The sequence below is a fragment of the Panthera pardus genome, unplaced genomic scaffold, assembly GCF_024362965.1.
Source record: "Panthera pardus isolate Hobbes unplaced genomic scaffold, ASM2436296v1 HiC_scaffold_24, whole genome shotgun sequence".
Classification (NCBI taxonomy): domain Eukaryota; kingdom Metazoa; phylum Chordata; class Mammalia; order Carnivora; family Felidae; genus Panthera; species Panthera pardus.
Window position 1 is genome coordinate 22,765,511 of NW_026526810.1, and position 26,252 is coordinate 22,791,762.

At 39.6% G+C, this 26,252-nt stretch overlaps 1 protein-coding gene and 1 pseudogene across 6 annotated transcripts in view; one reads left to right on the plus strand and one right to left on the minus strand.

Moving 5' to 3' along the window:
- Positions 1–26,252, minus strand: part of PEAK1 (pseudopodium enriched atypical kinase 1) — a 307,491-nt gene that overhangs the window by 56,066 nt on the left and 225,173 nt on the right. For all 6 annotated transcript variants that reach the window (XM_019441366.2, XM_019441368.2, XM_053888823.1 and 3 more), the window contains one exon: positions 16,517–19,767. In XM_019441366.2, coding sequence (XP_019296911.2) covers positions 16,517–19,653 — 3,137 coding nt within the window. In that variant the 5' untranslated portion in view covers positions 19,654–19,767. The remainder of the gene's footprint in view (positions 1–16,516; positions 19,768–26,252) is intronic.
- LOC109262650 (60 kDa heat shock protein, mitochondrial-like) lies at positions 4,529–6,280 on the plus strand (annotated as a pseudogene).

Below are 26,252 nucleotides of genomic sequence, written 5' to 3' on the forward strand. Positions count from 1 at the left end.
TGAATAGCAAATTAAAAGTGTCTTTAGGCACTAGACCGCAAGAGAGTGAAGTAGATAAAAACACAGGTCACTGTAAATCACTGTCATCTTCATAATGCCAATAAAAATTACAGTTTTAAAATTGTATGAAATACAAAGTCAGAATACTATCTGTGCAAATTAACAGAAAAGATAAATTAATCTTGGAAAAGAGCAATAAAAGAAGGCTGTCTTTTTTAATAACAGGGTTATAGAAGGAGCTTCTCAGTATCACCATTTAGGCCTTGGCTCACTTCTAAAGAATGGTGTGAGATACTGATGTATATTTCCTGAAAAAGCAAGATATGAAAAGAAAATGCAGGCCTTTCTACTAGAACTACCCTAGGGAGGATATGGAAGTCATTTTTTGGGTCCTTGACTTTTTACCCATGCCCAGAAACACTGGAGAAGCAAGTCACTACACATTTTCCCACCCTCCTCTTATCTCCCTCAACTGTCCATCTGCCCTTCAAGTCAGAGGATGGAGATGATTTTGTATACTAAACTCTTCAAAAACATTGGGGGCTCAAGGAGGGCATGGGAACCAAAACCACTCAGAGCCTATTCCTACTTGACACTGTACAAGCCACACACTTTTCCATTTAATTCACGAAAACATCTCAGGAGGTAGATGCAATTGCTTTCATTTTACAGATGGGGGAACTGAGATTGAGAGCAGTGAAGTGAACTGCTCAAGATTATAAGGAAACTTCGGTAGTAGAGTCAGGATCTGAACCGGATACTCTCCTACTCTGACATCCACCACACTGGCACCATAAGGCAAGCTTGGTATACTGTAAAGACTCAACAATAAATGCTTATGAAGATGAAGTAGAGTGTTTTAAAAAGAATACAGCTATTATTGCTCTACTTTTGAAAAATTCTAAACGAAGTATTTACATTGCAAAAGGATTTTTATTTATTTTTATTTTGAGAAAGAGCGTGGGCAGAGAGAGAGAATCCCAAGCAGGCTCCATGCTGTCAGTGCGAAGCTGGATGTGGGGCTTGAACTCATGAAACTGTGAGATCATGCCCTGGGCCAAAACCAAGAGTTGGACACTTAACCGACTGAGCCAACCTAGGTGCCCTGCAAAAGGATGTCTTTAAAGAGGAGCTGCTTTGGTAAAGAAAGACTGTGTTTATACATACATCACCACCATTGCCTCTGCATTTGTTGAGTTCTTGGTACTGTACTTAAATATATATTTCCTGGGCCGTCTGGGTAGCTCAGTTGGTTAAGTGACCAACTCTTGATTTTGGCTCAGGTCATGATCTCATATAGTGACATTAAGTCCTGTGTCAAGCTCCATGCTGGGTGTGGAGACTGCTTAAGATTCTCCTTCTTGCTCCCTCTGCCCCCCTCCCCTGTTGTGTTTCTCTCTCTCTCTCTCTCTCTCTCTCTCTCTCTCTCAAAAAAAAAAAAAAAATCTATACATCTATATCTGTCTTCTAACAATAACACTCCAAGTAAGGCTTGCTATTCCTACAACAAGGGAATCACAATAGTAGCCAAAACTTATATAGTACTTATTATGTGCCTGTTCTAAGTCATGTTTCTCTAAAGTGGCACTACTGACATTTTGGATCAGATAATACTTTGTAGTGGAGGGATGTCCTGTACATAGTAGGATCACACTAGCATCTCTAGCCTCTACTTACATGTTGGAACCACTCCCTCCTTCCCTAGTCACATGACCAAATAGTCTCCAGACACTGTCAATGCCTGGGGCAGGGAGGAGTGAGGCAAAATCCATTCCCCTTCTAACCTTCTACATAAATTATTTTAAGTCTCACAACAATGCACTAGACATATTATCTGTTTTACAAATAAAGAAATTATAGTCCAGACAGGTTAAGTCATTTGCCTCAGATAACACAGCTGCTAACTGGTAGAGTTGAGATTAAAACCCAGCAGTTCAACTCTAGGGTCTGTGCTCTAAACAGAGACACTATTCTGCCTCTCAGTTTATAGATGAGGTAACTAGAATCAGAGCTCAAGTGACTTGTCCAAGATGACAGAGCTAATAAGTGGTAAAAGCAGGACTGAAATCCAGGTCTGAGTGACTTCAAGGTCAGTGTTCTAAAATACTATACCAATTGTTACCAGACTTTAATGTGTCTAAGAATTACCTTGGGAACTTGCTAAAGATGCAGATTTGTGGCTCCCACCTCTAGGGAATGATTTAACAGCTCTGGGGTATGGCCTGGGAATCTGCATTTATATAATTGCCCTAGGAGATTCTAACACAGTTGGTCCTAGGCCCACACTCTGAGAAACTATTTTATAGCCTCCCTCCCCACCAGAGATACCAGGGCAATAAGTATAAAAGAAACAATGTGTAAAAAGTGAGTAAGAAAATTTTAAGTCAGGAGCATCACTGCTCAGAAGTGATATAGTAGAAAGTGGAAATAAAATAATTTAAGTAGTCACAGATGAGAGATTCATAATGGGCTCTTTAAAAAAAAAAAGGGAGGGGGTATTTTGGAACCAATCCTTACCCTCTGAGATTTATTCTTGGAATACAATTATACAAACTCACAAAATGTTAGAAAACAGGGATTTGGCCTAGTATGATATTTACGGTTCTTATTTGAAGCCCTGGCTGGATAAAGTCTCCTCTGAAAGTAAGAAGCAGTAATAGGTCAAGTCTCCCAACACGCAGCACTACCTCAGTTCCTTGTATCAAAAGAGGACAGAGGTGAGCACAAAATGCTCACCTAAAATCTCTATTTTGTTCCACTGATCCTCTGTTCTACATCCTTGTGACCCATCAGGGTCATGTCTGGACTACCTGCAGGCCTTCAAGGCCTTTCACAATGAGGCTGCAATGTATGTTTCCATCCTTATTTCAAATTTTCTTTTTTTTTTTAAAATTTTTATATTAGATATAATTTATAGTCAAATTTGTTTCCATACAAATACCCAGTGCTCATCTCAACAGGTGTCCTCCTTAATGCCCATCACCCACTTTCTCTTGTCCCCCACCCCCCATCAACCCTCAGTTTGTTTTCAGTATTTAAGAGCCTCCTTATTTCAAATTTTCTAATACACAATCCTTCAGCTTCACACAAACCAAAGTATTTCTACATCATAATTCCTTGTCCCTTGGATACCACATTCTCCATCTTTGCTGAACCTACTTTCCCTTCCTAGAGTTCCCTCCCTTTTTCTTTCCATATATTTCAAACCCAGCCAGTCACTAAAGACTACTCAGGTCTCACACTGCTCACAACATCTTTGTGTCTGCAGGGACTCTTCCTTCTCTGAACACCCATAACAGGTGTTCTGGATGAACGTTTGTGTTCCCCCCCAAATTCATATGTTGAAGCCCCTAAACCCCAGTGTGACTATATTGGAGATGGGGCCTCTAAGGAAATAATTAGATTAAATGAGGTGATAAGGGTAGGGCCCTGTCAGATAAGATTGTATACTTGTAAGTAAGCTGGCCAGTCTGTGGTATTTTAAGGTAGCCTGAGCAGATTAATATAAAGGGACTGAGATTATAGCAAACACTCAGTAAACAGGTGCTGAATAAGTCAAATCACGTGGGATCTGGACAGCAAGGCACTGGAGAAGAGTATTACTAGGATCCTCTACAGGTTCTAGTGTGGAACAGGACATCTCCCTGATGCAGAGTGGAGCTACATCCATGTGCCAGCAGCACAGAAAGGCCAACGACTGATTCCTAGGTCTATATCCCCACATAAGAACTAGGAGTGGGGGTGGGAGCTATCAGCGTGCACTGCTGTCATTGTGTTGTTTTTTTCAGGCAAGCCTTTCTCCCTGCTATTAACAAATCACCATTATAGAAGCACCATATGAGGACAAACTGCTTGTCCTGGAATTAAACCTTTAAATATTATTACCTGATGACTCTAATCAATACCTACTACAGTTATGTTAAATAATCACTGGCTCAAACTGTGGCTTAGAGGTCTGAATACAGGCCTGGAAATTAGAAACTCAAATTTCATTTCAGCTCTGTACCACTGCTTCTCGGTCCCTGTCTCCCATTATTCATCTAAAAAATGACTGTGGTGACATTTATAGGAGTGTGTATTAATTAGGAAATTCAAATAAAGTGCTTTTAAGAGAGTGAACAACTATGTTCAACTGTGCCAATGTTGAGTACTTTCAGACTGCTTGACAGCTCAGTGAATCAGTACACATCCCTTACTGGTCACAGACTTACCTTCTTGCACTCAGGCTGGCTTTATAAAAGACATGGCAGACACCAACAGACTCAACAACCACCACCAAGAGTGCAACAAAAATCACCTAGGGGTCAAACACCTCTAAAGTCAGAGTCTGGCTCTGCTACCTGCTTGCAGAGTGGCCCTGGGAATGTCACTGAGCCTGTTTCTCTGTCTTATAAAATAGGAAGAAGATGCACTGTCATAGATGTTGGGACAAATGAGATAATGTGAGTGAAAGTGTTTTAAGAATTATATAGTGCCCCTTCCTTGCCTCCGATGGCCTGCCTCAGCGCCCTGCCGCTGCCCCGCAGAAATGCTTTGATTACCCACAGTCCTTTGCCAAATTAGACCAGTGTCCAGGGCACTGGCTCCTCATCTCACTCAGGCTTATACCAAAGATGTAAAATTTGGTGCAGATGCCTGAGCCTTAACGCTTCAAGGTGTAGACCTTTTAGCTGATGCTGTAGCTGTTACTATGGGGCCAAAGGGAAGAACAGTGATTACTGAAAAGAGTTGGGGCAGTCCCAAAGTAACAACAGATGGTGTGACTGTTGCAAAGCCAATTGACTTAAAAGATAAATATGAAAATATTGGTGCTAAACTTGTTCAAGACATTGCCAATAACACAAATGAAGAGGCTGAAGATGGCACCACTACTGCTACTGTCCTGGCATGCTCTATTGCCAAGGAAAGCTTTGAGAAGATTAGCAAAGGTGCTAATCCAGTGGAAATCAGGAGAGGTGTGATGTTAGCTGTTGATGCTGTAATTGCTGAACTTAAGAAGCAGTCTAAACCTGTGACAACCCCTGAAGAAATTGCTCAGGTTGCTACCATTTCTGCCGATGGAGACAAAGAAATTGGCAACATCATTTCTGATGCAATGAAAAAGGTTGGAAGACAGGGTGTCATCACAGTAAAGGATGGAAAAACACTAAATGATGAATTAGAAATTATTGAAGGCATGAAGTTTGATCAAGGTTATATTTCTCCATACTTTACTAATACATCAAAAGGGCAGGAATGTGAATTCCAAGATGTGTGTGTTCTGTTGAGTGAAAAGAAAATTTCTAGTGTCCATCCATTGTACCTGCTCTTGAAATTGCCAATGTTCACCATAAGCCCTTCATAATTGCTGAAGATGCTGATGGAGAAGCATTAAGTACACTTGTTTTGAATAGGTTAAAAGTTGGTCTTCAGGTTGTAGCTGTCAAAGTTCCAGGTTTTGGTGACAATAGAAAGAATCAGCTTAAAGATATGGCTATTGCTACTGGTGGTGCTGTGTTTGGAGAAGGGTTGACTCTAAATCTTGAAGATGTTCAGCCTCATGACTTAGGAAAAGTTGGAGAGGTCATTGTGACCAAAGATGATGCCATGCTCTTAAAAGGAAAAGGTGACAAGGCTCAAACTGTATCCAAGAAATCACTGAATAGATATCACAACTAGTGAATATAAAAAGGAAAGGCTGAATGAACATCTGGCAAAACTCTCAGAGGGAGTAGCTGTGCTGAAGGTTGGTGGCACAAGTGATGTTGAAGTGAATGAAAAGAAAGACAAAGTTACAGATACCCTCAATGCTACCAGAGCTGCTGTTGAAGAAGGCATTGTTCTGGGAGGGGCTTGTGCCCTGCTTTGGTGCATTCCAGCCTTGGATTCAATAACACCAGCTAATGAATCAAAAAATTGGTATAGAAATCATTAAGAGAACCCTCAAAATTCCTGCAATGACCATTGCTAAGAATGCAGGTGTTGAAGGATCATTGATAGTTGAGAAAATTATGCAGAGTTCCTCAGAAGTTGGTTATAATGCTATGCTTGGAGATTTTGTGACCACGGTAGAAAAGGGAATCATTGATCCAACTAAGATTGTAAGAACTGCTTTATTGGATGCTGCTGGAGTGGCCTCTGTTAACTACAACAGAAGTTGTAGTCACCAAAATTCCTAAGGAAGAGAAGGACCCTGGAATGGGCGGAATAGGTGGAATGGGAGGTGGTATGGGAGATGGCATGTTCTAATTCCTAGAATAGTGCTTTACCATTATTAATGAACTGTGAGAGGAAGCTCAAGGCAGTGCTCCTCAACAATAACTTCAGAGAAGTCAGCTGAAGGAAACGACTGAAGAAAAGGCTGGCTGATGGCTAAGAAAATCACTATAACCATCAATTACTGGTTTCAGTTGACAACATATAATAGTTTACTGCTGTCATTGTCCATGCCTACAGATAATTTATTTTGTATTTTTGAAAAGACATTTGTACATTCCTGATAACTGAATGCAAGAGCCATGTACCAATGTACTGCTTTCAACTTAAATCACTGAGGCATTTTTACTACTATTCTGTTAAAATCAGGATTTTAGTGTTTGCCATTACCAGATGAAAAGAAGGAGCCTTTCTGTGGAGAGTAAGACTAATTGTGTACAAAGTAGAGAAATGTCCAATTATGTGACAACCTTTGTGTAATAAAAATTTGTTTAAAGTTAAAAAAAAAGAATTATATAGTACATGTGGTTTATATATACAATGGAATACTACTTGGCAATGAAAAAGAATAAAATCATGCCATCTGCAGCAATGTGGATTGAACTGGAGGGTATTATGCTAAGTGAAATAAGTTAGAGAAAGACAGATATCATGTTTTCACTCATATGTGGCACTTGAGAAACTTAACAGAAGACCATGGAGGAAGGGAAGGGGAAAAAATAGTTTCAAACAGAGAGGGAGGCAAACCATAAGAGACTCTTACACACAGAGAACAAACTGAGGGTTGATGAGGGGGCGGGGGAGAGGGGAAAATGGGTGATGGGCATTGAGAAGGGCACTTGTTGGGATGAGCACTGGGTGTTGTATGTAAGCGATGGATGAATCACAGGAATCTATCCCCAAAACCAAGAGCACATTGTATACACTGTATGTTAGCCAACTTGAAATAAATTATATCAGAAAAAAAAAACAAAAAATAAAACAAAAAAATTATATAATAAGATATTGGTATGTAACTTTGGATTCATTAGGCGAACAAGGAAACAAAGCTGACCCAGTAAGTGAGGGAAGTCTCAGCTGGATTCTTTACTTGGGAATATATTCATTATGAAACTCTAAGCAAGGCAGCTTACTTCTCTGGAGTTTTATCACCTTCCAGAAGGAAAGGAATGTAAAGCTGTCTGAAAACCACCCTATCATGGTGCACATAAACACAACTATTCTGCATCATTCTGTGATTAGGATAAAGTGAGAGATCAGTTTTCTCTAAAAGGATTACTTAAAAGTTCAATAGTAAGGACTTTATGAACTCATCTAACTTTAAGAACCGTATGTCAGCAAATGTAGATGTGATCTTTATAAATGCTTGTAGTCCAGAAGTTTCTTTAGAGCAAAGAATATATGATCAGGAGAGCAAGCAGCTATTTTCAGCTTCTCTCTCCAATTTTTTTTTTTTTCTTTATGAGAAACAGGAATTTGATTTTCAGAGGCCATTCTGGTCCTAAGCATGAAAAGATGACTTTGATAGGGTTCTCTTAGCAAAGAATAGAGATAATGCAAATTAAGATATAACTGGAGCATAAGCATTTAAAAAAAACCTTAAGCTTCTAACTTTACAGAAAGAGAAGGACGTTACATTCTACCACAATCTGAAAAGTGCTCAGACTTTCTTTTTCCATACTATATATGCATACACATATGTCTATAAAGAGGTCTAGACTTTGGGTACTTTAGTGAGTAGCAAACCTGTATAGTGTTTGGCTAGAATGGACACAAGCCACTAGTATGCCTGACAACCACAGACAATTCAGGTATTTATTATAGCTTAGTTCAGAGGCTCAGTCAACTTTTTCTGTGAAGAGTCAGATAGTAAATAGTTTAGGCTTTACAGGCCACATGGTGTCTGTTGCACCTAAGGCTGCTGTTATAGTGCAAAAGTAGCCATAGACAACATGCAAATGGATGAGTGTGGCTGTTTTCCAATAAAACTTGATTTACAGAAAGGGGTGACAGGTTGGATTTGGCCTATAGGCCATAGTTCTCCAACTTCTTCTATATATCCTTGAACCCTGGAGTGGATTAGAAGGTTCCTAGAATCGACTCCTGGATTACTAAGGAATATAGCTTAGTTCTATGGGCTCTAAGAAGATAAAAAAAGATCTTGGAAGGATAGAGGAAGGCTTATACAGATGAATGGCATTCCTAAGGCAGCAAAGGTGTGCCAAACCTTATCTCCCTGTCCAAAACAGAAGTTGGCAGAGGTTTGGACAGAATCCCAGCAGTGTGAGGCACAGGTGAATTCCTGAGATGTTTCTGGAAGTCTCAGAGAAACCAGACTTACATGATACACTGGGGGGCTTTGCTAATTAGGAACAGGATGTTCAGGGCTGGTGAAGCTGGAAAGGTTAGCCAAAAGAGGCCCTTCAGTGGGCAAATGAGATCCTTAACTTTGTCTGGAAGTATTAAAGTTATTTTGGGTGAATTACAGTTATTTTCTTAGGCACTAAGTTTTTGTAACTGATTAGAAAAAATGTTTTTCAACAAATTTTTTAAGGACATGTGATTGGCAAAAGATACTGCCTACCAATTATGAAATCAAGATGATTTTAGAATTTACCACACAGCTTACTGAAAAGACTACTAAACGGAAACTGAATCCAGAAGGGAGGAGTAAAATGAAGACAGAATAGTGGGGGGGAAAAAGTGATAAACACGTGAATAAATCAAAAATAAAAAAGGATGATGTAATGGGGAGTGACTGAAGGTAGGGGAAGTGACACTTAAATTGAGAGCTGAATGACAAGGAGCTTGCCATACAAAAATCTGAAGAAAGCATGCCAAAGAGAGTGAGTAGCTGATTAAAAAAGGGGTTATGTTTGGCACATATGAAGAACAGAAAGAAAACTATTGTGAGAAGTTTGTGAACAAGGGGATGAATAGGAGATAGGTTAAATAGGTAGACAGTAGGCAGAGGTCATATTATGTAGGGACTTTCTTCACTGTGTTGACACTATGCGATTTGATTTGAAAAAGAGTACTTGGCAACTTAGCTATCCTAGAGAGACTAGATTAGAAGAGGCAAGAGATTAAAGCAGGGAAATCAATTAGGAAAATACTTTAGTAAATCAGGTGAGATGATGGTGGTTTGGACCACAGTGGTAGAAGCAGAGATGGAAAGAAGTAAACAGATTTGGGATGTATTATTCTAGAGGATGAGTTAACAAGACTTGCCGATATTTTCTATGTAGGGGGTGTGGGGAAGAGAAGGATCAAGGATGACCCCTACTTTTTGGAATAAGCAATTGGATGGATGGTGGGATCATTTACCAAGAAGGGAAGACTTGGGATGGAATAGATTTGGAGGGAAAAATCAAGAATTCTGTTTTGGACATGCCTCATTTGAGAGGTCCATTTGATGTTCAAGTGGAGATATCAAGTGGATAAGCATGTGAATCATGGGGTAGGTCAGGGATGGAGTTATCAGAATATACCCAGTATTTAAAATCTGGATACCAGATGCTATTTAGCCAGGAGTTAGCCATTAAAGTTTACAGAATCCTTTCTGGTATATGGTCAGGATGGAAAAGGAAAGAAGAAAGCAAAGGAAGGAAGGAAGGAAGGAAGGAAGGAAGGAAGGAAGGAAGGAAGGAAGGAAGGAAGGAAAGAAAGGAAAGGATTTTAACTTTTAGTGATACATACTGAAACATTTACAAATGCAATGTCTGGGATTTGCTTCAAAACAATGTGGGGAAGAAGAAAAGGTTATAGATGAAACAAGATTGGCCATAAATTGGTAACTGTTGGAAATGTGGGTTTGGGGTAAATGGTAGTTCATTTTACTAATTTATCTACTTTTGTATATGTTTAAAATTTTCTTTCACAAAAACTTTAAAATAAAATGGAAATAAATAAAAGGACCCATTTTAAGATGGTATCCCTTAAAAGGTAATCCTGTAGTATTCACGGTCAACATTATCAACAAGGCCCTCAGAAAGAAAGGAAGCCAGAATAACTGGGGTTCATGAGCAAGAGAGTAAGTAAAATTAAACAAGTAGACAGTCACATATACAGGGCTTTCTGCAGTTTGGGCTTATGACTGGATTTATGTTTAAGAAAGAACACTTGGCTGTTCTAAAAACAGACTGCAGAGGCAAGACATTCAGCAAGGATCATCTTAAATTATGGTGCCCTAAACAGATTTTGTAAAGAGGCCAACCCTATTCCTAGATACTGTGCTAGATGCTTTATAGGTATCAATTTAGTCCTCATAATAGCTCTGTTAGGTAGGTATTAGTATCACTACTGTACAGGTTGGAAAGCCTTAGCTTAGAGAGGTTAAGTCAAAAGTCACACACCTACCAGTGGTATACATAGAATTCAAATCTGAATCTGACTCCAGTGCTTACATTTTTCTTCCTATGTAGTATTACTCCTCATGCTATGGACACCCAAAGAGCTGCAGAGATGGCAGGTAGGCTAGTGTGCGTAAAAATGATAGTGGAGGAATTCCCACCCGATCACAGACTAGAATAACCATTAAATTAACTCCTCATGATCCAGACTTAGCCAGATAGAAATGATGCCTGTGGATATATTCCACAGGAGCCCAAATTTGACTAGTATCCCTGTCATCAGTATTTCCATTTTCCAGTCCATTTTCAATGCCACTGCCAGAAAAAAATTTTATTAAAATTAAAAAATATTGGGGCACCTGGCTGGCTCAGTCGGTGGAACATGTGACTCTTGATCTCAGGGTTGTAAATTCAAGCCCCACACTGGATGTAGAGGTTACTTAAAAAATAAATCTTTAAAAGAATAAAAAATAAAAAAATAAAAAAGTCACATACTTCCCCCCATAAAACCTGTTTCTGCTACAAAATCTACAAGATAAGGGCCAAATATTTCAACATATCATGCAAGCCTCTTCACAGTTTGTCTCAGCACTTCTCCAGTTTTTTGTTCTTGGGATTCCTTTACACTTAAAAATTATTGAGAAGTGCAAGGGCTCTTGCTTATGTGAATTGTAGCTATTGATATTATATGAGAAATTAAAATTGAGAAAATTTAAAAATAGTTACTAGTTCATTTAAAATAATAAACCCTTTAAAAATAATTTAAAAAAATTTAAAAAACCCTTTAAAACCCTTGAACAATGTGGGGGTTAGGGGCACTGTCCCTTGTACAGTCAAAAATCTGCGTATAACTTTTGACTCCCCCAAAACTTACTACTAATAGCCTACTATTGAGCAGAAGCCTTACTCTTAACATAGTCAATTAACACATATTTTGTATGTCATATATTATTATATAATGTGTTCTTAAAGTAAGCTAGAGAAAAGAAAATGGTATTAAAATCATAAGAGAAAATACATTTACAGTACTGTATGTTATTTAAGAAAAATCCACACATAAGTAGACCTGTGCAGTTCAAACCTGTGTTATTCAAGAGTCAACTGTAATGAAAAAAATTTGATCTCATCCAGATATATGGGTGGGAAAGGGAGGAGTGTATCAGTAGACTTTTAGATAATTATGAATATTCTTCTTGGTACTATACCAGAACTTGGTAAGTAGAAGTCCCTTAAAGGTTACTTGCAATGTGAAATCTGAAACCATTAATAATAAACCTTTTGGACTCAGTTACATAAAAATCTATTGGTCTAATTTGCAGTTTCAACATATGCGTAATTTTGTAATATCATGCATTAGGTCATTTGGAAATTGCCAGTTCACTGGGTTATGCAGATCTTCCAAATTTTGGCACATTTCATCATATGATATTAAAAATACCACCACCACCACCAATCTCATCAGAAAAATCTCTAAGTATCAGGAAGCTGTCAAGGTCATGGTGGCAGATACAAGTTTTCAAAAATTCTTACTTTTATTTGAAAGCCTGAATTTTATCATTGACAACAAATACTGTCCATTGTTTTCCTTTAAGTAATAGGCTATGCTCATTCTTGAGAAAATATCTGCCAAACACTCAAGTCTGAATAGCCAGCCACAGGGGATCAGCCACTTGTTCTTTCAAGGCAGTCCATGAAAATGGGGTGGGGGGGGGGTAGTTCAGCTTTGTAACCCAAATCTTGAAACTCAAACTATTTCCCAAGTGTTCTTCCTTGAGGTAGCCATCATACTTTGGTGTGCAACAGAAGCACTTCATGTATACTTCCCATTTAACAGACATAGCCTCAAGGGCTGAGATTTAATAAAACTACTTCATCAAGGACATGTTTAAGTGAAACTTTTTTTTTTTTTTTAACTATTTGGACAATATTATGCGATGGCTTTGATTTCTGTTAAGGTGTAAGTAGTTTTACATACTATTGTTTTTGTGCCACCAGTGCAAATGTCAACGTAGTGAAAAGAATAATGTCTTATGAAAGTGGTGACTTGTGCGTGATCGCTATTTGACCTTGCTTTGACCACATTTGAAGAACCACTGGTCTCTTCATCATCCTTTTCCAGCCACCTGTCTTTTTTTTTTTTTTAAACTTTTTAAATGTTTATTTATTTTTGAAAGAGAGAGACAGAGCACGAGTGGGGGAGGGGCAGTGAGAGAGGGAGACACAGAATCTGAAGCAGCCTCCAGGCTCTGGGCTGTCAGTACAGAGCCTGATGCAGGGCTCGAATGCAAGAACCATGAGATCATGACCTGAGCTGAAGTCGGATGCTTAACCGACTGGGCCATCCAGACGCCCCAGCCACCTGTCTTGATTCTGCTTGCCATCATCATCTCCTCTGCGGCTCTGCATATATTGTTCCTTTTGCCTACAATGTCTTTCCTAAGCAGTGGGAAAAATCCTATCTGTCTTTTAAGACCTGGTGTGTATTTCCTTTCTGAGAGAAGTCTCTTCTAAGCTGATCTAATCACTGTCTTTTATGCTTCTGTGTCGCTACACACATACATTGTTTTAGCATTTATTATATCGAAGGCAGAGGGGCTACTAACATCTTAAAGCGCCCAATGTGTGTCAGACCCTGTGCAAAATCTTTTATGTGTTTTCCTATTATATCCTCAAATTAACTGTGTGTGATAGGTATCATTATAGTCACTGTACACTGAAGAACCAGACAAATAGCTAAAGTGAAGTCAAACCCAAGCCTGTTATTTCAGCAGTGTGATCATCTTTTCCCTGTTTGTCCCTATGGCACATATACAGCATACTGAAGATACTCAATTTACGTCACCTGAACAGTCAAATAAATAAATTTAGTAACAATCCCATAATAAAAGGCTCTACAAAGTCCCTTATCTTTTAGGGTTTGGCCTGAAGTCAAGTATTTTTCATTTCTTACAGTTTGGATTTGGTATCTTCATTACTTATAGAAAAACTTGAATTTTCATTTCTTCCAACAGCGGGATGGTAATTTAATGATTACCACCACCATCAGGATGGAAACACAAATGCTGACATTTGACAGTAATGTTTTTCCCTTTCAAAGTTGCTTTAAGTAAATACCAATGGTGTATCCAATTAAGTAATTATTGAAAAAGCAAATGATGTATCTTTAAAACTTTCCAAACAATTAAAAAAAAGCACTACTTAAAACCTCTTTTTCTGCTCAATCTGAGCCATTATGAAATGTGAAAATTCCAGGGTGCCTCTAAGGAAATCTTAATACCTCACACATGCTTTACTTAGACTGCAGCACATATCTTTAGATTTAGGATGGCGGTGAGGTCAGTGGCTCTCAAAGTGTAGCCCCAGGAGCAGCAGCAGGAGCAGCAGCAGCAGCACCACCACCACCACCGGGGAACTTGTGAGAAGTGCAAATTATCAGGACCCACACCACCCCAGACCTACTGCATCAGAAACTGTGGGCGTGGGGCCTAGCAATCTCTGTTTTAACAGCCCTCAAGTTATTGTGGTGCATGGTTACATTTGAAACCAATGGGGCACACCAACTGCATCATTTGGATTCAGGGATGTTACTTCCTAAGAACTGATAAAATTTGGAAAATATGACCAGCTCATTACAACATCTGTGAAAATATAAGCTGTACAGTAAGGGGTCTGCCATGCCACAGGGCCTGGGCTGCCCTCAAGCCCACATACGGTGGCACGGAGCCAAAGCAGAGAATCTCATTTCACAGAAGAGATGCCAAATCAGTCTTGGCTCTCTCTTCCAGGAGGCAGATAAACACACCACAGCCATACTTAATGAAGAGTGAAGCCATTTATCGATCTGCAAGAACTATCTGACATAAGTAACTCCAACCATGTGCTACTTAAATTGCTTTTTTCCTAAATAAAACAGTAACCTGCAATACATGTGTTTTATTACTACTGGAGTACAATATTCTATCATCCACTTTCAACTACCTATGACAAGACTACTCTTTCCAGGAATATATTACTACTATTCTGCTTGCTTTGTTATTATATGGACTTAAGGAAAACAGGAACTTGCTAGCATTTTGACAACTATTTGGGGGTTATGTAAAAAGCTTATTTTTGTAAAGAGTATACAGATAAACGTATAAACTTGCTAACATTTTGCTCGAAAAAGTGAAGGCATTAAGTACTCACTTCATTTTTATTTATACTTTTCTAATAAAAAAGCTGGTAAGAGGATCTGCCCTATCATAAGAGTTTGCTGTCTTTGCCAAAGAAAATGCCAGGCCTGGTAGAAAAGGCTTACTGTTAAGTCAGCAGGGAGGCAGACTTAGAATCAGATGAAAGAATACTCGGGGCATATCTTTGTTTAAAAGTAAAAAGTACTGGGGTGCCTGGCTGGCTTAGTCGGTAAAGCATGTGACTCTTGATCATGCGGTTGTGGGTTCGAGCTGCATATTGGGTGTAGAGATTACTTAAAAATAAAATGTTTAATGTCATTTGCAGCAATGTGGATGGAACTAGAAGGCATTATGCTGAGTGAAATAAGTCAGAGAAGGACAGATACCATGTTTTCAATCATATGTGGATCTTGAGAAACTTAACAGAAGATCATGGGGGAAGAAAGGGAAGGAAAAAAGCTACAGAGAGGGAGGGAGGCAAACCACAAGAGACTCTTAAATACAGAGAAAAAACTGAGGGTGGATGGGGGGGCGTGGGGGAGAGGAGAAAATGGGTGATGGGCATGAGGAGGGCACTTGTTGGGATGAGCACTGGGTATTGTATATAAGCCAACTTGACAATAAATTACATTCATATAAATAAATAAATAAATAAATAAATAAATAAATGAAATGTTTAAAAATAAATAAATTAAGAAGTACAGGGGATATAAAGAAATCATCCCATTTGTTACAAATTTGGGATAGTGGTTCTTGTTTTTATTGGCAGTTCATTAATTTTGCTTACAATATGAATGAGAAACAACAATTTTAGGCTTCCTAAACATAAATGTTTATGTGAATGATTACAAGTGAAAATATAAAAACTTCATTTACTCTTGTGTTCATTAACAGTGCAACACTGTGGGAAGAATGCAAGCTTTAGAGTCAGCCAAACCAAAGTTTGAATTCTGACTGTGGCAGTTGTGAGCTATGTGAATCTGGTCAATTCTTAACTTCTCTGATTTTCAGTTTCCTCATCTGTATACAACCAATTTGTAGGGCTGTTGTATGGATTCAAGAGAACTATTTACAATGTGCTTTACACAGAGTAGGTGATCAAGAAAGAGTTATTAAAGAAGGAAAGAAAATGGATACCTAGAGAACTGAGGCGGGTGGGCCGTTTGCCCAGCTGGCATTATGGATTCTACTACTGGGTCTCAATCTCAGTAACCATCTTCTCTTATATCACCTACATGTTAAATAACTACAGACTGCTTGCCCCCAACTCCACCCCCACCCCAAAATTTCCACAATACTTGGAAGGAAGACAGAAAGAGCATTAAAAAAACAAATTTTCCCTGAAAACAAAGTAAGGATATAGAGCTACACCTTGGTGAAAGCCAGAACAAATCGCTTGAAGAGCTTTATTCCATCTACAGTGAGGGTAAGAAGAGTATCACCATTTATTCATTTGATCCTGTTTCTTCCTCACACTATCATAGCATTTCAAAGCAACATATTATTTACTGCTATTAGGGTGTTATGGATTTGCTTTTCTATGTTCAAGCCCCTCTGCACTCACCAGAATGCAGCAGGCTACTTTAGCTAAAGATCCAGGGCCATAAACCTTGTTCAGTGCAATAAGATCACTTTAATAATACTCTAATCTTGGAATGCAGTTATAAAGATAGATGATGGCCACTGAGTGCTACTTCCAGACAGAAATGGCTCTTATGCAACCTGAAAGATATAAAAAACTTAGCATCTAAAAATGTGTTAAAAAATTCTCATATTCTGCCATTCTATTTTACGTACCTGAGAATTTTTTTAGGGATCTGTGACGGAGAAGAATGACTCCTTTTCTTCTTCTCTGAGTCCTGTAGTAACCCATCCTCTGTCCCATCTTTTTCTACAAGTGCTGACTGGTCTGCTCTGGCCTTCTGATCCACACCGAGCTGGCTTTGGGCAGGATCACACCTGTACATAAAGACAATGGCTGGCTTCTCACTGGACTGTCCTTTTGCCTCTGTGAACCAGTGATGGCGCTGAACTGGAGGAGGCGGCAGCATGTGGATGACTGTGCCATCCAGGCCCACCAGTTTCCCTTTCTCTCGGTCTTTCTCTTTGTCATCCTCCTCGTCTGTTTTCCGGCGGCGGAAGAAGCTTTTAAATGATATCCAGCGTTTAGGTTTTGCATCAGCTGTCCGCCTGCTGCCTTCAGAGTGCAAAACTGATTCAGCTTCCGTTGACCTGGTAGGACTGGTTGGCTTGGTCCAGTTGGTGAAATGCCTCTGCAAAAGGTTGCCCGCATGGTAAGGGGAGGAAGTAGAACGAGGTGGGGGGAAGGGAGGGGGTGGCTCACCCTGGGAGTTAGCCACTAACTTGGAGAGAGGGGCAGTGACTGGCTTTGCGAGTGGATCTTTCCGTACTCTGGCAGTGGGACTTTCTGTGGTCTGAGGGGCTTCAGCCTCCCCACTGGGCTGAGACGTAAAGAGAGACTTGGGTCGGACTGGTGTACTCTTAGCAGCGTCAGCATCTGGAGGGACTGCATAGAGCTCTTCCACACTGCATGCTTTAGGGCCAGACTGGGGCATTTCTGGAGGAGACTGTGGTGGTTGGATAGAAGCCACAATCTGAGAAAGCACTGTGCTTGCTTTCTCTCTGGTGCTGGTGCTGCTGCTGCTGCTGCTGACCGTCTGAGACTCCTGAGTGCCTTCTATTTGGGCCACAGGTTCTTGAGTGGTTCTCTGGATCTTTGTTGGGGAGCTGTGGCCAGAACTATAACTTTTCTGTGGTGAAGACTGACCTCTGTTCAGACAGCTGTTAAACTCCTGAACCTTTTGAGCCACTGAGCCCCTTTTACGCTCTGTGCTGCTTGAAAGCCCTTTGGCTTGGGGGCACTCAGTAGGTTTGCTAGTGGTGTTATCGGACAGTTTTTCAGTTTCTATTTCTTCATAAGTATGGCTTATTACACTTGTGGTTTTTCCCTTCACTGAGAGTTCTCCACTTGTTCCAAGAAAACTTTTATAAATGGCTAGATTGTCATATGCATTTGGGTTGATTACAATGGGAACTTTGATGGCATTTTTAGAACTCCGAGCATAGGTTGGCTCGTCGTGAATGATGATTGGAAAAGGTGGCATACCAGCATTGTTATAACTATTAAATTTTATTTCAGACAAATTGGGTGACTTAACAGGGATGGTTTTAGAGGAAATGTTTGTAGTTGTCGGTGAAGTAGGTGCTGACTTGTGACAGTTTTTCCTTGGAGGGACATTTGGTCCAGTTCCACCACCAATTAATTCCACCTTGGGTATCTTTTGTCGTGGACTGGTACTGGAAGTCCATACTTCCTGGTATCGTATTGCACTGGATTTTTGGAAGTGGGCACTTATTTGTCCTGACGTCGATGCAGGTGATGTCATCGGAGAGTTTGGAGTAGAAGAGGAGATTTTTGTCTTGGGGCTGGTAATAGGGCCCTCGAGGTGCTCAGTGGCCATGGCTGCCGACACGTCCACGATAGTATATGGCTTGCACAGTGGCTGTTCCAGATTGACAACTCGGTAGGGCTTTGCTTGCTCTTCTACGGGGACAAGGTTAATGGTTACTGCTTGCCCAGCAATATCGGTAGAGGCTTTACTTTCTTGCTTCTCAGTCTGTACAGCAATCTTGCCGTCCTTCTCTTCTAATCGGAGAGCAAGGACTGCTTTGTGTGTTTCTGGAACTTTTACTGAGCTTTTAGGTGCTTGTGAGGAGTCCTTTTCCTGATTATTACCAGAGAGACTTTCATAATTGGGCTCACTTTCCTTCATGTCCTTAGAATTTCCCGGGTTACCAGGAGATACTCCTCCATTACAGATCTTCTGGGATAAACCACTGGCTGTCTCAGAACGTGACTCTTCTGTTAAAGAAGAGTCTGGTGATGTAGAGTCAGATGACACCATGCTCTGCATGCTTCCTGGTCCACAGGAGACCACAGAATTCTCTTCATAACCATTTAGGATTTCATCATAACTGTCATCATAGTCTACAGCACAGATTCTCTGCAGAGACTTATTTCGCAGGGGGACAGTATTCCATTTTTTGTCCACAAAGAATCGAACAGGAGACAGAGTATTTGCCCTGAAGTTAGCAAAGCGGGGCTGCCCTCTCATGCGAATCTCCATGGCCAGCAGCTCTTCGTCGCTCTCATCCCAGCTCTCATGCTCCTCCTCCATGTTACTGAAAAGTACATCTTCCTCACTCTCCTCGCCACTAGAAAACTCTGGGTAACAGAACCGGCCCCCTTCATTACTGATCACTTCTGTGCTCCCACTCAGAATAACATGCTTGCCCTGAGTATCCTTTATACCGCCCATCATGCAACTTGGTGGAAGCTTTCTTTCCAATGATCTTTTATAGCAATCATTTATTCTTCCTAAGAATGTTTCTCTGGAGTTTGTTTCATTTCCTCTCATCTGAGGGGTGGTATCCAAGCCTGCTATCTCTTTTAACACATCAGTTAGACCATTATTGTTATTTGGTATCTTCTTTGCACTATCATTATTGCCATAGGGCTTAGGAACGTGGCTAAATCCTTCAATATCATCTTCATTATTATTATTAAGTGGTTTCTGATTCAAGGCCGTCCTGTTTCGGTTCCACCCTATGATGACAGGTTTGTTCTCACAGTGTTCTTGGATACTAAGTTCACCACATACACTCTGCCCATCTGCCACCATCATAGTGGGTTTCACAGCTATAGTGGGTTTTTTAGCCACAGGAGGACGGAAATTCCCAGTGTTCCTCATGCGGTGGTTATTACTGTGATTGGCATTAGTTTTCACATTGCCATGGGTGGCGGGTGCCTTCTCAGGGTCTGGGGGGAGCTGGTGTAAGCTTTTAGGCTTAAAGCAGTTCTTGCATTCACCAGGTTTCCACACGTGTTCAGTAAAGGTGTTACAAGCAGACATTTTTAAGAAAAGACCTTCACAGACAATGCTTTCCTTTCAGTGCATAGCAAAACTTTCATCCATCAGTTTTCACCTCCCCTATGTATCATAGCAGCTCTTGTAAGTATGATCAATCTGTGGGAGGGAAAAAAAAAAGAAAATCTAAATGGAAAAGGCACAACGAGGCTTATCATGATGAATGACTTAAAAAAATTGGCTCCACTCCTAAACTTTTCTTTAAGTGAACAGATTGAAAGATTAATTAATTTGGGTGCTTTCTGAACTCCTTAAGCCAGTTAGCATTTTGGAAAGTTCGTCTTTCAGCCATAATTTTTGTATACTCTCATTGAACTATATATAATCTTTCACTTGATATCTATGTGGCAACGCTACTGTGAACTTCCCCTTCTGGAAATGCGTTTCAAACTGCTCTTTTTATTATCTACAACCTGTGTGATACTTCTTAGTCCACTGTAGGTTCCTCCTCCACCTGCCCTTTTAATTTGGCTACCTCATAGACTCCTCAATCTGAGTGCATTCAAACTAAGCCTCCGGCTACCCCTTTTCTCAACTGCAAGAAATTTTTCTACTCTAATCAGCCCTCCTCTACTCTCCAGGCCACCTCCTTTCTCTGTCTTTACCCTATTTCAGTTAATGTCCCCATCATCTACTTAGATAACTAAACTCAATTCTTGACACCTCTTCCTTCACTTCTAACTCCTTAAATTAGTCTTGCCAATTCTATCTATTACATTTCACTGGAACTCTTTCTTGTCATTACCAGACCCTGCTAGCGGTTCAGATATTCACCATCTTTTGCCTAGATTCCTGCAATAAGCTGTTAACTGATCTTCATGCTTGCAGTCTCACCCCACTCCAATCCAACCTCTCTACATTTGCTACTCAAAATGTGGTCCCCACATAAGGAGTATCAGCCTTATTTGGGAACTTGTTAGAAATGCAGTATTTCAGGTATAACCCCAGACCTACTGGATCAGAATTCGTATTTAATGAGATACTACCATCAGATTTACCTTTCCGAAAAGCTAAGAGGATCAACTTACTACCTAGCTTAACTATTCTGTGCTCAGTCTTACCTACCCACTGACTCTCAAATGTCAGTGTGCAGACTAGGGGTTGCCAGCGAAGTAAGAACCACTTGGGGAAGCACTACACACCTACGTAGTCAATCTCTGAGGGAAGAGTCCACAAATTTGATTTTTTAAAACAAGTTCTCCGTGTTTGTTTGTTTGTTTTAACAAGTTTTAAGTGCACTGAGGTGTTGGAACTTCTGAGTTCTAGGAAGGAACACAAGCCCCTCAGGTTTTCACGATTTGGTCTTTGCCTCCCTTCTAGCCTTATGTCTTAAACATCAGCTAGTCTTATTAATGTTGTAAATCCCACTGGGCTACTCATTTCTCCTTGATACTATCAAAGCCACTTAGACATACCTCCATGAACAAGCACTTTCATTAAAAAAAAAAAAAAAGTTTATGTATTTATTTTGAGAAAGAGAGAGTGTGCATACGTGTGTGCAAGCCGGATAGAGAGAATCCCAAGCAGGCTCCGTGCTGTCTGCTGTCTGCTGTCTGCACAGAGCCCAAAGTGGGGCTCAATCTCATGAATCATGAATCATGATTTGAGGCAAAATCAAGAGTTGGTCACCTAACTGATTGAGCCACCCAGGTAGGTGCCCTGCACTTTCATTTTAAATTGTCTGTTTACTCACTAGTTTTTGAGCTTTTTAAGGTCTGGGCTCTATCTTGTTCATCTCTACATGTCTAGCATAAGGAGCTAAATAAATACGGTTTGACTAAATGTGCTGGGTTTAAAGTTTATTTAAAAAAAAAAAAACTAATCTTGTGACTCTCCCTTTTGTCTTAGGCACAGAGCTGCAGACTTTCCCACAGAATATCACTACAGTGTTATATTTCTAATTTGGATATTATCATAAAGTTGGCAGTAGGCATGTATGTGTAAGACTATTTTAACGGCTAGAGAGTTTAACTTTACTCATGTATAATGACAGCAAAACAGATCTTTCGTTTCATTAGAAATGCAGCCTTTCTGTCGAGTCTCAGCATGCGTGTAAAGAAAAGAATATTTTCTTTAGCTTGCATGTGTGTGTGCACATGTGTATGTGTGCACACACACATGCATGCACGCGCGCACACACACACACACAGAGCTAAGTCCCTTGTGAACAATACTCATAAAGCATTCTGCCTCAGTGAAAGAAGTACAGACTTAAAGATCAAAGTATTCCATACAGAGAGCCCAACAGCCTGGCTGAAACCTAAGTTCATTCTTTGCTGGAGATTATCAAATGGCTCATTTCAATATGGTAAGAGTATATTTTTCAAGTGTTTGTTTGAAAACATTTATTTAGTCCTTTGGATATTCAAAAAGCTATCCCTTAGTTGATAAAAGCATTTCCTGCTAGTCTGAGATTGGAACATTTTGAGCAAGGAAAAGAATGGCATAAAATTAGGCTGAAAAGGAAAGCACGGGCCAGATCGTGCACGGCCCTTTAGGCTTTTAAAGATTACAGAGTTTATCTTAAGAGGAGTGGGAAGACACTGAAAGGTTTTAAATAGGGGAAACAACATGATCCAATTTGCATTTAAAAAAGCCAGCTCTGAGGAAAATACAAGAAATACGATACGTAGCTACAGATCTAACAAAATATGTACAAAATCTAAAATCTCTATGTAGAAAACTACAAAATGCTGATAAAAAGGTATCAAAGTGGACCTAAGTAAGTGGAGAGAGATACCAAGTTCTCTCAGTATTATGAAGACGTTAATTTCTCCCAAACTGCTCTGTAGATTCAACATAATTCTAAAAAAATCCAAGCAGGATTTTTTAGGAGAAATCAACAAACTAATTCTAAAATTTATACAGAAAGGCAAAGGAACTAGAATAGCCAAAGCAATTTTGAAAAAGAACGAAGTTGGAGGACTCATATTACCTGATTTTAAGACTTAGCATAAAGCTACAGTAATCCTGACAATGGGGTACTGGCAAAAGATAGAAACATAAATGGGGAAAGTGGGGCAAACAAATCTAGCCTGCTGCCTATTTTTGTATGTCCTAAACTAAGGATGCTTTAAAATTTTTCAAATGATTAAAAAATCCAAAAGAATAGTATTTTGTGACAAGTGAAAATTACATGAAATTCCCAATAGAGTGCCCATAAATAAAGCTTTATGGGAAGATAGCCAGGCTCATTTGTTTGCATACTGTTCCTGGCGGCTTTATGCTACAGTGGGGAGTTGAGGAGCTTGGGACAGACTGCATGGGGCGCTCTCATCACTTTGCAGTGCTTTTCTTTAAAAAAAAATTTTTTTTAATGTTTATTTTTGACAGAGAGAGAGAGACAGAGCATGAGCGGGGGAGGGGCAGAGAGAGAGGGAGACACAGAATCTGAAGCAGGCTCCAGGCTCTGAGCTGTCAGCACAGAGCCCGACGCGGGGCTCAAACCCACAGACCGCGAGATCATGACCTGAGCCGAAGTCAGATGTTCAACCGACTGAGCCGCCCAGGTGCCCTTTTGCGGTGCTTTTCAAGCACTCCACAAATGGCAGCATTTCTACAGCTATGTGTATCACCCATGTAAAAAGACATTTTTTCAAGATAAAAATGTCAAATTTCACTACAGATATGTATCAATAAACATTTATAATCAAGTTTGATAAGAGGAAACACTAACTTTGCATCCTAATTAAGCAAAATGTTAACCCTATCCCAAAAAAGAATTCCACTGTTTGTATTAGTAGAGCTGTGTTTCAGAAAATTGTACTCAATTACCGTATTTTGAAATTTGTTTTAAAAATTCACGGAAAAATTTTTTCTCTTGTTATACAAGTACTTACATAATATCTCCAATTTTGCCTTTGGGCCTATAGAACCTAAAATACTTACTATCTAGTTCTTTACAGAAAAACTGTGCTGACCCCTGACATAGATCAAAATAGGCACAGAAAGGAGTCCAGAAATAGAACCCTACAAATATAGGCAACTGATACATGCCTCTATCAGTGAATATTCTTTTCAACAAATGTGCTAGAATAATTGGATATCCATAGGCAACAAAGTAAACCTTGATTCATACCTCACATACTGTATATGAAAATTACCCCAGATCTAAGCATAAAGTGTAAAGCTATAGTGCTCGCTACAGCAGTACATATACTAAAGTGTAAAGCTATAGAGGTTTTAATAGGAAAAAAACAGAAGAAAATCTTTGTGACCTTGAATTAGGCTGAGTTCCCAGATACAATATGAAAAGCATGATTCATTAAAAAAAAGAAAAAAAAAAACCAGACAATTTGGATTTTATCAAATTTTAAAAATGTTTGCTCTGACAAAGATACTGATAAGAGAATGAAAGATAAGCCACAGATGAGAAGTTTTTTGCCAAGTACATATCTGACAAAGGACTTTGTATCCAGAATATATGAAGAACTTTCAATATTTAATAAAAAGAAAATATCTGATAAAAAGTCGGCAAAAGGTTTGAGCAGTCACTTCACCAAAAGTACATGGATTGCATATTAACATGTGAAAGGTGCTAAATATCATTAGTCATACAGAAATGCACATTAAAACCGCAGTGAGCTGCCACTATGCATCTATTAGAAAGGTTAAAATGAAAACAAAACCAAATACTGAGGGAGAATGTGGTGCAAGTGAAATTCATATGGTGCTGGTGGGAATGCAGATGGCACAGCCACTTTGGAAAACAGTTTGGCAGTTTCTCATAAAAGTTGAACACAAGCTTTCCATGGGACCCAGCAGTCTCACCAATAGGTACTCACCCAAGAGAAATGAAAAGTTATGTTTGCATTATAGCCTGTACACAAAGGTTTATAGGCAAAAACTGGAATAATCCAAATGTGTGGTGGTGGTTATAGGACTCCATGCATTTGTCAAAATTTATAGAACTGTACACTAAAAAAAGATTATATAAATCAAACCTTAATACATCTGACTTAAAAATAAAAAACAGCTCTGGCTGCTATATGGACAATAAGCTGGTGGAAGACAGGAGAGAAAGCCAGGAGACTGTTCGAAGGGCTGCTGTTGGCAAAATAAGATATGATGAAGATCTGAATTAGGATGTGGCATCATGGAAGGCAGAGAAATGTAGATTCACGAATGACTAGATTCTGGAGAGAGTAATAGATGTTGAGATTTGGGTTTATGTACTTAAATGATTTGTGGGGCCATTTATTGAGATAGACAACACTAGAGGAGATGATGCAACTTTTCGGCAATAAGATTATTAGTCCATATTTTGTTACCATATAATAGAGAAAACAGGTGAATTTAGAAGTCTGGAACACAGAAGGGAATTCTGCTGTTCTTGTGCGTTTGGGAATAACTACAGAAATATCCAGGCTAAAAAGAAAAGAAGAGTGAGCTGGGGAGGTGGTCTTGGTGGGTGAACCAGGGAGAAGAGAATAACTCTTAAGAAAACTCAAAAATGAATAAACTGAGGGTTGATGGGGGGTGGGAGGGAGGGGAAAGTGGGTGATGGGCATTGAGGAGGGCACCTGTTGGGATGAGCACTGGGTGTTGTATGGAAACCAATTTGACAATAAATTTCAGGAAAAGGAAAAAAAAAAAAGAAAAATAAACATTTTATTCATTTAGCAAAAAAACCCAAAAAACAAAAAACCAAAACCTAAAAAATAACAGTCATAACTGTGTGACACAGAGCCAGATGAGGAGATTTCATGAAGGGGGAGAAGACAACTGTTTCAAATGCTGCGGAGGGGTAATGGGGGGACTGAGGACCTAAATTGCCCATTGGACTTGGTAACATGAGCTCATTGGTGACTTCAACTGTAACTATTTTGATGCAGCAGTGGGGATGGAAAGCAGACTGTGGTCAGCTGAAGAGTGAGAAGGTAGAGTGAGTAATTGTAGACAACTTTTGGAAGAGTTTATGTGGGAAGTAGAAGAAAGAAAGAGCCAGGCATATATGGGGAGGAGGTGCTGTCCAGAAAGGATTTCCTTAGTTTAAGATGGCAAAAACTACATCATGTTGAGTATTAATACTAGAGAAAGACACAGGAGAATGGGAGACGCTAAAGAGACAGGAAAAAGGTAGATAATCCCAAACCTAAGAATGTTAAAACTGAGCAGGCCCCGGTTTGATCCTTCTGTTTTATGGATGAGGAAGGCTGAAGCCCCCCTGAAGGGCCATGCTGTGAATGAGAAAAGACCTGAGAAAGAACTGAGATTATTCAAGGCTACAGCAACTTACAATATGTTTTGTTTTCAAATAATTTTTTCTATTGTTACCTGAATTTTTTTCTTTTGTTATATAGATGTTCACTGTGAAAAATCAGAAAAGCATAAAAGAAAATAGAAATCATGTGTAATCCTATTACTTGGAAGTAACTTCTATCAGTAGTTTAGGGCAGTCCGTGTCAATCACCAAGAATTTTTTTAAAAAGATATTCCCTGTTGGGGCACTTGGGTGGCTCAGTCGGTTAAGCATTCGACTCTTGATTTCAGATCAGGTCGTGATCTCACGGTTCAGTTCGGTTCCTGGGTTTGAGTCCCACATCTGGCAAGTGCTGACAACACAGAGCCTGCCTGGGATTCTC